At 42.5% G+C, this 14188-nt stretch overlaps 1 protein-coding gene and 1 long non-coding RNA gene across 5 annotated transcripts in view; both read left to right on the top strand.

Moving 5' to 3' along the window:
* Positions 1–497: 497 nt before the first annotated feature.
* Positions 498–1303, top strand: LOC139612996 (uncharacterized). The gene is made up of 3 exons (XR_011686670.1): positions 498–614; positions 875–915; positions 1217–1303. It is a non-coding gene; the product is annotated as an uncharacterized lncRNA (long non-coding RNA).
* A 1932-nt stretch (positions 1304–3235) lies between these two features.
* The window catches only part of LOC139612995 (RNA-binding motif, single-stranded-interacting protein 3-like), a 110029-nt gene continuing 99076 nt past the window's right edge, over positions 3236–14188 (top strand). For 3 of the 4 annotated variants that reach the window (XM_071469217.1, XM_071469218.1, XM_071469215.1), the window contains exon 1: positions 4456–4673. In XM_071469217.1, the coding sequence (XP_071325318.1) occupies positions 4599–4673 (75 nt within the window). In that variant the 5' untranslated portion in view covers positions 4456–4598. Of the gene's footprint in view, positions 4674–14188 lie in introns of all 4 variants that reach the window. The other variant, XM_071469214.1, reaches the window with a different exon arrangement.

The raw sequence follows: 14188 nt of genomic DNA, 5'->3' as shown, positions 1-14188 counted from the left end.
CTTAAGATGTAATTCAAGCCTGTTTGGTATTAAAATTAATGCAATTAACCAGTGTGTATTTACCACCTCCATTATGACTGTCTTGTCACGAGACAAGGTAATTAGGAAGCTTTATTGTGGCAGCAGAATATAGAGCGAGATGTAAAGATTGTGCCTCTCATAATAAGAGTGTACCGTGCAGCTGGAAGAATCAATTCTCTCTCTTTGTTTCTCCAAACTGTGTTGTCAGCAGAATCTTAATTTTTCATGACAACTTTGGTCGGTGTGCTACTCATATATAGTAGATACACATGCGCACACGCGCGCACACACAATCTCTGCGTAGCCCTCTGCCATTTGGCATTCCATGCGCAGGGCGGTTGAATGAATGTATAACCATCCTCCATCAAACTGCTCTGTGTGCGTATAACCCTTCTGACTGCAAGGTTTCAGGAATACACGCTCCTGAACTACAAGTGCAATATAATCAATGCAGCCTGTTTTCTCTTGCAGTGGCCCCACAACATGCTTATATATTTCAGTGCAAAGTTGAGGCTGGAATTACTGCAAGATGAGCTCATGCAGTAACTCCTCTGCGATCTAGGGGAGCGGGCATCATGACTTGCATCTAACAGGTAAAAAATGGCTTTATTTAATTCACTTAGCAGTAGCCCACCCATATTTCATTCTAGGGACTGCTTTTATGATTAAAATACATGCTGGCCTTGAAAACTAGCTGATATGATTTTCATCAGAATATACATTCAGTATCATGGGGTGAAGATGGATGAAGTTCTGTATTAACTTTTCCATCACCCTGACTTGACCGCAGGGTTTACAAAACTTTGTCACGTGATTTTTCATTGTCATTCATCATTTAACTCCATCTCGTCAGGTGGTCACAACAAGTTTCTCTGGCTCTTCCAGCACATGAGGGTAAGTTTGGGCTGTTTTTTGGGCTTGTTTTTTTTTTTTTTGTTTTTTGTTTTACACATTTTACTTAATATTTAATTACTGACACCTAAGATCTGTGATTAGATGCAGCTTCTCATTCAATGCGTGTGTGCGGAGGCGGGTATGTGCGTCACTGTTCGCGTAAGAGCATAGTTGTGTTATATTTGTGCTTATCTTGACTACTTGTCAGCTGATGGCTTTAACCTGCCGCAGCTGTGCACGCCGGTTGGCTGAGTCACTTCTTGACTTCTATTTTGCTTTGACTCCACCGTATCCTATGTAGGCTGAGCAGCCATTTACCTGATGACTAACTTCCTGCCTGTGCTCCTTTGGGTGACAGAGAAAGTCTGCCGCTGCTGTTACTGGTAATTATGATCATAAAACATTCCATTACAAGACTCTTCAGATGGTAAATCTGCTGGCACTATATCAGCAAAATTCAAGGTTAAATTATAGCAAATATATAGCAAACAAAAATACAGTAGATTAGAGAACAGAATATCTTATTAGAGCAACTTGAATTATTCCCATGAGAAAATGTGACCATTGCAGTAATTAACAGGAGACAACAAGACAAAAAATAAAAAGCACACAAACTTATTAAACATAACCGATATTTACACCAAAAGGCAATTAGAAAGACTGACTATTAATGCATAGCTAAAAATGATAGCTGTATATAAATCACAGCATGTAATGTATGCAGTCCTGATGACACACTTGGTTCAGTCTGTGGAATAAATAAACGCAATTTGTCACATGGTTAACAAGGCAATACACACACACACACACACACAAAAATGAAAATGAAAGTGATTCTCAGAGCCCAGGCTCAGTCCAGGCTTGCCTCCAGGCATGATGTTACTGTTGTACTGTGTTGTAGGTTATGAGAGCTGCCTTCATACTGCTGTGCTGAGGTAAGACAAGGCAAGAGTCGAGTAAAAATTCTCTTGATTAACTGGAAACCCAAGTAAGCTAGTGGCAAACCATGATCATCCCAAGGTGTTTGTCCATACTTTGCACTGGTTATATGTTGGTGTCAGTTTAAGTAATGTCCTGGCTCCCTATCACGTCTGGCTTGTCCTCGTCTGGGTCAAACATGTTTGATGACTTTGTCGTTGAGTGGTCGAAGAAGCAGTACCCTCAAAATCACGTTTGAGAAAAGTGGGATGTCTTCATGAGACAATGTATTGTAGGCGCCTTACCTAACACTATGTTGGTTGTATTTTTAATTTCACACAAGCCCTCGATAAGCTGCACTGAATGATTTCTTACTGTTAAGCACACCTCTGAGCCAAACATATCATAAGCGTTTATTGTAAAAGTTGACGGAGGAAAGCTATAAAAGTACAGACAGACATGTGGGCATAGTGACAGAAAACTCACACACAGTAGCACAAGGGCGGCAATGTGTGTTTGCCTCAAAGTCTGCAAAGTAGTTTAATTGCCCACAAGAAATAAAGCCCTTATCTTAGAGAAAGCTACTGCGTTTGCATTCTGTTCTCGTGCACCTTTTTCCACTGCAGTGAACTTGCATTGTCTGCCAACCCTTGTCTCTTTCTCACACATGCACAGCTGCAGTCAGAGGGCAGAGCAGCTTTTTCATGCATGGCTCACTGTGCTTATGTAAGAGCACTACTTAAACCTGGTTACATCACATAACAGGCAGCACTGTGTCAGTGGGTCACTGTGCCACCTATCCCCTGAACTACATACACTCTCTATGTTGGGCCTTTCACTGGGCATGTGTGAATGGAGTATCATTTTGGATGTGCTTATCTGTGTGTGTGTTTGGGACATCATCTGAATGTGTGATGTTGTATGATAGAGATAAGATTTAAATCGTACCTCAGATAAATTTCAAAATATGTCGCTCAGTTTAAGGATACCAAAGTCTTTTATTATGGAAAATCTGCCATTGCTGCCCCCATAGCGTGCCAGTAGGGGGGCCTCTCTGTTTCAAAATTGTACTTCTTGTGTATCCTCTTTTCACCCTTTACCCCAGCTCCTGCTCCTCATACTCCCTCCCCAGCTCCGCCTCTCTGTCTGCAAGAACAGCCCATCTCTGTCTCTCTCCTTTTCTCTCAGTTTCTATTTAGTATATACTCAGACACACACACACACACACACACACACACACACAGCCTGGGGCTTGAACGAGGGCAGGACCAACCACTCCCACTGTTCTATAGTTCCATGAAAAACACAGAGGGCGAGAGACACAGACAGAGAGAGTAAGAGAGAGAGGGAGGGAGGAGCCTAGCTGCGCTGAAGCCGAGCCCCTCTATGCCTCAGCACGCAGAGTGGAGCAGACGGCAACAGCCACACAAACACACTCCCCTCTCAGTTACATGCACAGTCACACACATACCACACGCACACACCACCACTACCACCACCACCACCACCACAGCCGCCGCTGCTACTGCTGCTGCCGCCACCACCACCACCACCACCACCACCACACACACAGTGACGGCTGCCAGGCGCAGTGGGAAGCAAGCCGTCAGGGAGAGAGCCTGAGAAGAAAGAGAAGGATTGCAGAGGGGAAGAGAAGAAAAGAGAAGAGAGTTGGAGGAGGCACCTTGTGGATCAGAAGGGATTTTCCTCTGTGTGAGTGCGCGTCTGGATAAGGCTATCTGCTTCTTCCTGACTGAGAGGAGTTTTTACCGAGGCTTTTTCCTTTTGCTCATCCTCCACGCCGGGCTCCGGCGATATCTACCTATCTATCCCCAGAGCTTAACAAAAGAGGGAGGGAGTAAGAGAGAGTGAGAAAAAGGCAGTCACAGCTTCAGTTCCAGACCACCCTCTCTCCTCCTCCTCCTCCTCCTCCTCCTCCTTCTCTCCTCTCCTCCTCTTCTCTCTCTAGCTCCACATCCATGTGTGAGTTCATCGCTGATTTCACTGTCTTTTGAGGATAGAGCAGAGGACAGCGTGCGTTCTCCAGGATACAGCCGAGCTCCCAGCGGGATCAGGGTCTCGTCTGGTGTGAGAGAGAGAGCGAGGAAGAACGAGACAGGGAAACGGATACACAGGAAGAGAGAAAGAGACGGAGAGAGACAAGAGAGAAAGAGACACTGGAAATTGAAGGGGCATGTTCAGGGCAGCACAGAAGAAGAAGAGTGAGTCTGATTTTTAGAGCAGAGAGTGCAAGGAGCCGGCAACAGAATCCCATCCATTCCTTCTTTCCTCCTCCTCATCATCCTCTTCTTCTTCTTCCCTCTCCTTTTATCCTCTCTCTGTCCTGCTATTAAATCTCCCCTATTGTTTCCTGTATTGCCTCCTACTATCCTTTCATATCTTCCTTTCCTTACCCTCCACATCCGTCTTCCTAAACCCCTTTTCTGCTGCCACTCCACATTTTCTCTGTCTCTTCTTCCAGACCCACAGGAGGAATGGTTTTGTGAGGTTCCCTGTGAGCCTCCCAGACAAGTAGACAGACTAATATCCCAAGTACTATCTGTCCTTCTATCCTTCCCTTCCTCTGTGCGTTTATCACACACACACACACGCGCGCGTCAGAAAGGGGAGAGCGTTTTCTCGCGGCATCCTCGACTCTTGGAAACAGTCGTCTGAAGGATCCAGGCCAGCCCCTTGGAGTGATCGTACCCCACCTGCGAGCTTCTATCTCCAGCCTCCAGGACCTTCAATTGGATTCCAGCTACATGGGAAAACGTTTGGAGCAGCAGCAAATGTACCCCCACTACACCTACTACTACCCCCACTATCTCCAGACCAAGGTAGGATGGTCAGCGAGGATGACCTATTTTACCCCTCTATCCCAAAGGGAATAAACGTGTTTATGTGTTGCTAATAGATGTTAGTGTTTCATCTTGTAACTGTCTTAAAATCATCTCGCAACCCCTCGTTTAATGAGCTTAATGTCATCTATATAATTTTTCTTCCCTGTCAGTACGGGATCAGGACTAAACTCCTTTTTCTGACGGTCGTAAGCATTTTACCAAGCCAGGGAAAGACCAGAATGTACACACTTTAAGTCGTCTGCTGATATTGTTTGAAACAGCACAGAGAGAGACGTTGAAATTGCCTCACAAGACAGTTGCTAAATGGCACCATGTCCCCCTCTCCCCCATCTGTCTCCGAGCAGGGAGATATTGGTGTCACTTAGCTGGGTTTTTCCTTTTACATCCGCTCTGAGCGCTTGACCCCATCCTCCTCTCTCCGACCCCACTAGCTCCAAGTTCAAGTTCAGGGCATGAGGCCCACCCTTCCCTCTCAGCTCTTGCTTTCTCCCCTATTTTGTCCCTCTCCCGCTCTGTCAACTCCCCACCCCACCCCACCCCACCCCTCAACCCGTCCATTCACTGGCCATCCCCAGCTCATGTTAGCGTGTTGTAGACGAGGTTGATGGAACCTGATCTGATTACAGAAAACTGAGCTCAGGTTTTTTCTTTGCTCTTTTAGTTTTATTCCAATTCTCTTACTAAAGCACAGCATGCACCCACAGATGCACAAATACTAACACACACACGATACTTCCCTCTGAGTCCTCCACCACCAAGACGAAGAAAATGGATTACTGAGGCCTGATCAATTGCTCCTGCATCATATCGCCCGGCCTGCCATTCTCTTTGTCTGCTGTGACTCATTTGTTTTTTGTTTTTTTTTTTTCTCTTATGTGATAGTAAGCGTGAGGAGTTGGCAGGGTTGCTGTAATATTTAGTAAATGTGTACATGTCAGTTGGCAAGAGAGATGGAGGGAGAAAGCAAAGATAAAAGTGTAGGAGTGGGATGCAGTCAGCATAGAGAGATCGTGCTACTGGGTGGACACAGTGTGGGAAGAGCAGGTAAGAAAATGCTCCACTGTTAAAAATATGTTGAACCTTGAACCAAACTCAGACTGCATGATACGTTTGCAAGCCAGTAGCAAAACACCATGTGTGAATGGGGAGTCAAGGATTCTGTTAAACCAACTACACATTGGTAGTGTAGTTTCAATCAAGTTCTTTTTTAATGTGCAAACAGCAAAAGTCCCGATCTGATACAATTAGTAAAATTAATGCAGTTCAGAAAACACCAATAGCTCTGCATCTGCATTCTCAAATGTTTCTAATTTACACAATACCAAACTGTAAAAGTATAAATATCTCTTGTGATTACAAAACCATCGACCAAAAAGACAGAATAGTCTAAAAATAACATTTAAAGGACAATCACAATTAAAAGTCTTACGAGATCCAATTTGTCACGTTGAAAGAAGCTGTTACCGCCTCGCAAAGAGAACAAAGACAAGATTACAAGTGCATGTTAGGCTGCTTTCATTTTCCAATTGAAAATGGTTCCATATTGAAGACATTTTCACTGCTTGTTAACTTTTTATAACACACGCCTCACTGCCGCAAGTTGTGGATAATGTCAGTTTACGACAATTACTGCACATATGAGAGCTGGTGGTGATGGAGAGCACCGAGGTACAGTAGACAAAGGTTTGGAATTTTATCTGGTTTAATAAAGCTGATACCGATCAAAATAACTCAGCTCGGTCGAGCACTGACTTAAGTGTTTTATTCTGCAAAAATGAAACAAATTTACTGCTGCAGCTCTTCAGCTTCAGTTGAGAAAATAAAATTAATAGTTCCACTTAACTGTGGGATACATTTGCAGATGACATATGCAGATTGTGTTTGCAGCATGTCAACATTACCCACTTATCTGCTGATCTCTGAGCTGCACACATTCACATCTGGGAGCTGTCTGATGTTTTTAAGAATGTGCTCGAGATGAACAAACAGAAGCTGGGAACGGTTTGTTAATGCACATCTGTGATTTGGTTGCAATAAACAACATCTGCAATGATAAGAACGCCTTTTTTTTTTTTTTACTGAGGAAATGTATGTCTGCAGCTGGATAATGTACAGTAAACTGTGTTGTTTTTAAATTTCCCTCAAATGAAAGAAACTTCAAAGAAATGTGTTAACTGTCTCTTGAGAAAACAGTTTTTTTGTGTGTATTTATTTCCCTCAATATGATGATTTAAAATGACAATATTGAATTGGTCTTGATAAATTAACGCTGTAAGGGAAACTTTGACAGCCGGTGTTTGTGGCAGCATTTTCATCATTAGTTTTGCATTAACACTGCATATTTGCACTTAGGAGAAACTGCCGTTGAGCTTAAAAGGCTTCTCCTAATTGTAGCAATTATAAAGAAGCATCAGTTCTCATCAGCCTTTGCAGTGGACGCAGGCGCATCCAAGAAGATTTATGATTTTAGGTTTAGTACACAAGACATTATACTGCATGCACATGTATGTTAGATTCACTTCAACATTTGATGCACGTCGATCACATCGTTTTATGCGTACAGATGTCACCGTGTCACACCGCTGTCTCGTGTTCTCTGATTTATCTCCATCAGTTCAAGGTCATCTCATTTCTCTTAAGTATCTGCAACAGGCATCTGGCCCAGACCATCACTTCATTCCTTGCACTCCATCCATCCCTCCCTCCCACCAGCCCTCCCTCCCTCCCTCTCTCCCTTCCTCCCTCTGTGCTGTCAAGGTCAAATCAAATTGGATCCTACCTTCCCCAGTGTTCCCTCTCGGCTGTGCCTGCATATGTGTGTGTGTGTGTGTCTGTGTCTGTGTTCGCATATACATCCTCATATGAATAAGACCTGTATCTGTATGTCAGCTTTGTCCCCACAAATGTGCCTGTAACTTTGTCCATCAGTGCATGTGTGAGCGTGAACTGAATTTATCTGCTGTCTTTTGTGTGTCTGAGGGCAGGCGAGTATGCTGTGTGAGGTAATGCGAGTGTGTGTCTGCGTGTGTGTGGCCTCTGAACACTGACTCTCCTGCCTGACCCCTTCTCAGTGCAGCTTGCTGTCATTAAAGCTCTCTAGGTCCCAGAAGAACAGTTCTCTGTGTGTGTGTGTGTGTGTGTGTGTGTGTGTGTCAGAGGCCCCATAGAATAGTTCAGTTATACATCTATATGGACCTTGACAACAGCCCAGTGTTTGATCTCCCTTTGCTGCTCTCTGATATGAGGAATATCTGTGTGTGTGTGTGTGTGTGTGGGTGTGTGGGTGTGTGTAAATGTTTGTGGGTGTGAATGTAGCTTTGCCGGTGGTTTTCAGGCTCTGTGTGCACAATGGACAAAGCTGTGTCGTAATGGAACCCCTGATCAGAGATTTGAATGGCCTCTTATTAATCTTGATTCCAGAGACTTGAGGCTCTCCTCCTGTGGAAATCAGTCATGTGTGTGTTTATGTCTGCCACCATCACTGCCTTACAACAGCGGCCTTTAAACACAACCTTCACACAGGCACCACCTTCACACAAAGGCAGTTATGAAATGACTGTCTTAAACTAACAATACTTAGCCAGATGACAGAGTGTGTGTAAAAGTGAGGCTATTAAAACAGAGAATTGCTCTTGCGTTGCCTCCATTATGGGCTTTAGGTACAGTTAGTGTACATTAGCAGGGGGGCGGGGAGGGACAGCATACCCTCTTATGTGAGCCCTGTGGCCCTTAATCATTGATGTAAGAGGGTTTGAGGGGATCATGGGGTGGGTTAATGCTCAAGCGCAGCTGCATTGTTGCGCTCTCTGTGTGATTTGTTAAAATGTAACCAGAAGGTGTAGCTGGAGGGACAAGCTATGGCTCAAATCTATCATTCCTAAGTACAATCAATGTTTGGGATTTTCTTGATTGCCCCTGTCAGCATATTGTTGATGCCCGCTCTGTTGCTCAGAGGGCATGATTTAGTAATCTACTGAAGGCGTTTTCTTACATTTTGCAGCAAACATACTGTGAAATCCTTAATTGGACCAAATCAAAGTGCGAAAAAAAAATTTCCATGGCTTGTGCTGTGACTTTGTGAACATTTTCCTGGGGTTTTGGTGAAATGTGTCATCACAGCAAATTTCACCGCAGTAACAACAAAAATCCGACATGGCTTCCTTTCTAAGAGGTGGAAAAGTGACATTCATGACACGCATGACTTTGGTTTTGACAGAGCAAATGCCTCTCATTACATATATTTGCTTTTTCCCATAGTGAAGCTTCTGATTATCAGAAATTTGAAAACATGTTTACAAGTTTAATTTCCTGGACTCTTCCTTAGGTAAACCAGACACTCTTATCATTATTTAAAATAGTAAAACTTGCTCAAGGCCTACAAGGCCATCTCCTCCTTCCCTTATCTCCTCATTTGTCTTATCTCAAACATTTACTTTACTTTGACTTTGCACGCGATTTTACATCTCTATACATTTACGTGTGAACTTTCATCTGTATAGTGCCCACAAACGTAGTAGAGCTATTCTGTTTTTTTTTTTTTTAATCTTTTTATGATGATGATTGACTGAGGATGTGAATCTTTGATAATAATCACTGAGAGCAAGATAAGAGAGAGGCTGAAGAAAAAAAAGAAAGAAAAAAAAAAGCATTATCAACCAGCCGATCAGTATTTTGCTGCAGATCAGTGTGCTAATATGCTCAGCGGCACACAAGGAGCTTTAATTAGGGTAATGAGAAACAGCATTCAGCCGATATCAAAGTAATGACACATGCGGACACGCCCGGACATCTAAATAGAATATTCCATCCCATCAAAAATGAGCTTTTCACATTCAATTACTCTCTATTATGTGCTAGATAAATGTGGTCAGTGGTTGGCTTTGCTGTGATGAGCAAACATCATTAAGGCAGGAGGGCTGAGACGGACACACACAACATGGAGATAACGCACATGTAAACACAAAGAGGACACCAAAAAATTGATTAACTCATCCACTGACCCCCCCCCCCCCACCCCCCCCCACCCTCCCCTTCACACTACTTCCTTCTTCCTTCCTTGTTTCCTTCCAAGTTCCTCCTCCTGTCAAACATAAAGTAGCTCGCCTTAGCAGAAACAGAGACCATAAATTATGCAGCACACATCACACACTCATACAGAAACTGAGTAGTGTGTGTGTGTGTGTGTGTAGTGTGCAAAGTAAACAGAGGTTATGGGCTTTATAGCCCAGCATGCATTCTGCTCATGCTCTGTTTCTCCTCACACATCTGCCTGCCTGCATCAGTTGTAGTTTTACAACCGACAATATCATCATGTGCTTGTTGTTTAAGACCCAGCTATTCTGTTTGGATCTCAGCTCTGCTCTTGATAGCATCATATGCCAAAGTAGAGAATAGAGAAGGGCCTTATGTTGCCTTCTTCTAATGCCCTACCCAACACTCTCCCTGCTTTCTCTCTGCCTCTCTCCCACTGTGTTCTGGGCTCTCTCTCTCCCTCTCTCCTACCATCTGTTCAGCTTGCCGGGCATGGGTAGTTTTTACTGCTTAAAAGGGACTCTCCTAACTACCCATATATGTCCATTTATTATTCTCCGTGGGCTGTTCTATTCTTGTCCCAGTACAGTAGCGGACGCTGACCAGTGCCTCGCTATGTTAAATAGGAGTGAAAAAGCTTCAGTGGGTCAGCACATGCACAGAGGGGTGAGGGAGGCTCACCCCTGGCAGTTTTGTAATAGAAAAATATGTGGAGGAGGGAGAGAGAAAGGAGGATAGAGGAGAAAAAGAGATGTGAAAAGGAATACAGTGCGGTACACCAAAAAGAGAGCAGATGGCTGTAGAGAAAAGAATTCAGAAGAAGAGGAAGAAAAAAAAAAGAGATAGAGATCCAAAGGGAAATAAAGAGTGATGCAGTGAAGAAGACAGAGTTGTTGGCTGGGTCAGGGAATAATGGTGCTGCTGCATTTTTAATAGTTGGCCACTTTGTAGCGACCCTTGTCTAATGGATTCTCTGCCTCTTAAAAGCTCCTGTCAGAGCCCTCTACCTCAAACAGCTACACCACGGAAATTGCTGAGGGCTCCAGTAGTCCCCAACACTTCCTGATAGAATGTCCAATGATCTAATATTGTCTGGCAGCAAACATAATTCCAGCAAGTACGCAGATGTTTTGGCAAATCATATTCAGAGCTAAATTTACTTAAAACAAGCAGCAAATGAATCAGTGTGGGCTTAAAAAATGTCACAAATGTCTTTGAGATCTACAGCTCTGGCCATCAGGGTGCTGGCTTTTAGAACGGTGTGCTAAGTGCCTGACAAAGACTTTATTGGTGGAAAGAAAAGGGAGAGACAAAGAGCACAACCTCTAGCTGTTAGCTATTTTAAGTGTGTGTGTGTGTGTGTGTGTGTGTGTGTGTGTGTGTGATTCAGTGCAGAGGGTATGGCCCCTGGCCATTGGGTTGATCTAGTTTCTGGAGAAAGATGGAGATTCTGTCCATGTTACCAAATATTAGTATCTCTGCATTATCTGGACTGTGCCCTTCAAATACACAGTAACTACAGAATGTTCAGACAAATTTGCGAAGTTTAAGTTGAAAGATGAGTACAGTGTTGGAAATGTTGGAATTTAAGTACATTGTTCTAATTAGTTTTAACTGACTCAGAGAGGGCATCAGAGAGAGGGAATAGCTCTTTTACACTCAATGACTAGACGCATTACAGTTGATCATATAATGTCATATTTTGTAATTATGATTATTAAATTACACAGTATGTAGTGGTTAGAGATTCTCACAGTTTGTCTTGTGATAGGTTTAATGTAATAGGTTTGATTTTTTGATTTTTTGATTGGACCTGGAGCCTTGACATTAAATACGTAAGTGAGAGAAATAATAATTTTCTTTAAAACTGGCATTTCCTTTTAAGATTTCTGTTGTTAATCTCTTCATTAAACCTTTCACTCAAATTTAGCACTCATCTCTATTAAAGCATATATTAGTAGAACAAACAGTTGTTGAAACAAACAGTATTTTGTGTGTTGGCTAGTAATATAATTCTAATCATAGTCTGACTGTAGTTTTAAGTTTGTCCTCTGTATTTACTCATACAAAATATGCTCCTCCTCATGATCTCTTTTTCTCATTTTCTCTGTTAAGAATCCAAAATCTTCGTGTTCTGGTGAAGAAAGACATATTTGGATTCTGGGCTATGTTGGTTTCAGTAATCTTGAGGGCTGCTCCTAGCTTAAGCGTGTGTGGTGTGGGGCTGTTTTTACCCCAAACGTGTTGACCCCGGATATCCTTGTGTCAAGTTGTTTACATGGAATGTGGGCAGGGGACATGGGTGAGCCTGTGCACTACAAACGAGCAGATATTGATCATATGCATTCGACCTGCTCCTGCAGCGCAGGCTCTCTTACACTGACATTATGAATTTCAATATCTCTGTCTTTAAATGACACACAAATTGAAGCGGTGCGTATAATTAGGATGCTTCTTTATTTCTTGATGAGTAGAATTATATTTTTTATTAAAGCCTGCTAAATTGTATGGCATATGTAGTTCAGACTTAACGACAGCTATTTAATTATCTATAATGAATTTTGAATTTAATTAGCCCACCATTTCTTATGCACATTTATTCACTCATTTTCTAAAGTACTTTTTATATTCAGGGTTGTCTGGGGCCAAAATATGTTGAGGAAAAAAAATAAAAACAAAAAGGGCAAAAATCTATAAAGCTGATCTGTCATTTGTTCACCAGAGAAAATCTTGTGTTGAGCAAATCTAGATCTTATTCAGACTGTTTCTTGTTAGAATGTAAATATGGAATATGATGATACTTTGTGTTCACAGACCAAATATATTTATACAATGAAGACATATTCATCTGCAACACTTGGCCATTATTTGCATGCGCTCTGGCCATTAAATGCAAGATGTCATTATTGCTATTGATGTGGGGATTTGGTTGGTGCATTTCCTATGCTCATTTTTCATTCATTGTGTTAACTCCCTGGTGAGACTGTGTGATGGGGTGAGGTGTGAGGGTTTGTGCGCTGGTGGGCGAGTGATCCCTACACCAGGGATCAGGGAGATAATTGAAAGAATGGCCTGGGGGATTTTCCTACATATGTTGTTCCTTTTCCTACTTAGCTGTTGCTTCCGTCTCTCTCTCTCTCTCTCTGTCTCTCCACTCTCTATTCCTTTCTCACTCTCACTCTTCTCTTTGTATCTGTTACTTTATCTATTCTTGTCTCAAGGCAGCGTGGGTGAGACATGTTAGAGGGAAATTCCACCACCTGAATACCTCTACACAGTTAGATAGACTCAACCTGTGATCTCTAACCTTGTTGCAGTAATTCTGTCTTCTACCAGTTTACTTTCAGTGTCCTTACATTTCACAACAGGCCTTTTAACATCCTCCAAACGACTGGAGGTATTCAGTGCAGCCATTTATGGAAAAAGGAGAGAGTAAAGGGTAGTGATACCTGAGGTAAAGAGAGGCGGATTTTTCACTGGAGAAGATGTGAAATAGATTCCACTGCTTTTCTTTTGCTTCGTATAATGAAAGAGTTTCTTTAGAGTAGCTGGCAGCATGAACCCCTTAAATGTTTGTCTTTCTCTGGCAGTTGATAGGCAATGACTTATACGTATAAATCTATACTGCACATGTTATATTTCACACACATTATCTCACACACACAATACCACACCAGTTGGGGACGATAAGACCTGTGCTTGAAAAAAATCTCATATTTATTAATGAACTAAGGTGGAACTTTCCAGAATCTCATGCATCACAAAGTAAGTAAAAGAACACTGTCAACACTGTTAAGGTGGAGAATATGATTAAAACATACATCTTTAATTACATCTGTAATTAATACACCCATCTAGTGCTGTGATGAAGCTGTCAATGGGTAAAACGTGGTGCTGAACTATAAGTCAAAACTGACACTGTAGTTATCAACTGCAAGACTCCTTTTAGCCCATTGCGGAAACTATAAATACTGGTGATATAATGCTGGGCTCATCATTACATCCCTGCATTTTACACATATTTACTTTGCTATCACTTATGGTAAACCTTAATGCACACATCACAGTCAAAGCCCACAGAATGAGATCCTAGTATTTGTAGGGATTTCTCAGCAAAGCCTTTTCTGGGCCAAATAACCGCAGGACTCCAGGATTTTATGCATGTGTGTGTTTGTGTATCTCTTAGAATTCATGCACTTGTCCGTGTAGAAGACCAAAATATGTACTGAAATAAAGCTGCCACCGTAAACCACATTAAACTTATCAACAAAGTGCAAAATCTGTGTGCAAAAATTTAACAAATACGTCCACCCCACAAGCAGGCAGGATTATTGATGGCCCCATACCTTAAACCACCCAGTGCACTGGACGCAATCCTCCTCCAGTGCACACAGTGGTTATTACAGCTCATCACTAAGAAAAGATGATCATAATGTCCAATAGAACCACTCTGACATGAC

The sequence above is a fragment of the Trachinotus anak genome, unplaced genomic scaffold (genome assembly GCF_046630095.1).
Source record: "Trachinotus anak isolate AG129_WGS33_773 ecotype Australia unplaced genomic scaffold, CSIRO_AGI_Tana_v1 ptg000032l, whole genome shotgun sequence".
NCBI classification, from domain to species: Eukaryota; Metazoa; Chordata; class Actinopteri; order Carangiformes; family Carangidae; genus Trachinotus; species Trachinotus anak.
Note: the sequence above shows the minus strand (reverse complement) of the source record. Positions and strands in the feature narration are given on the sequence as shown.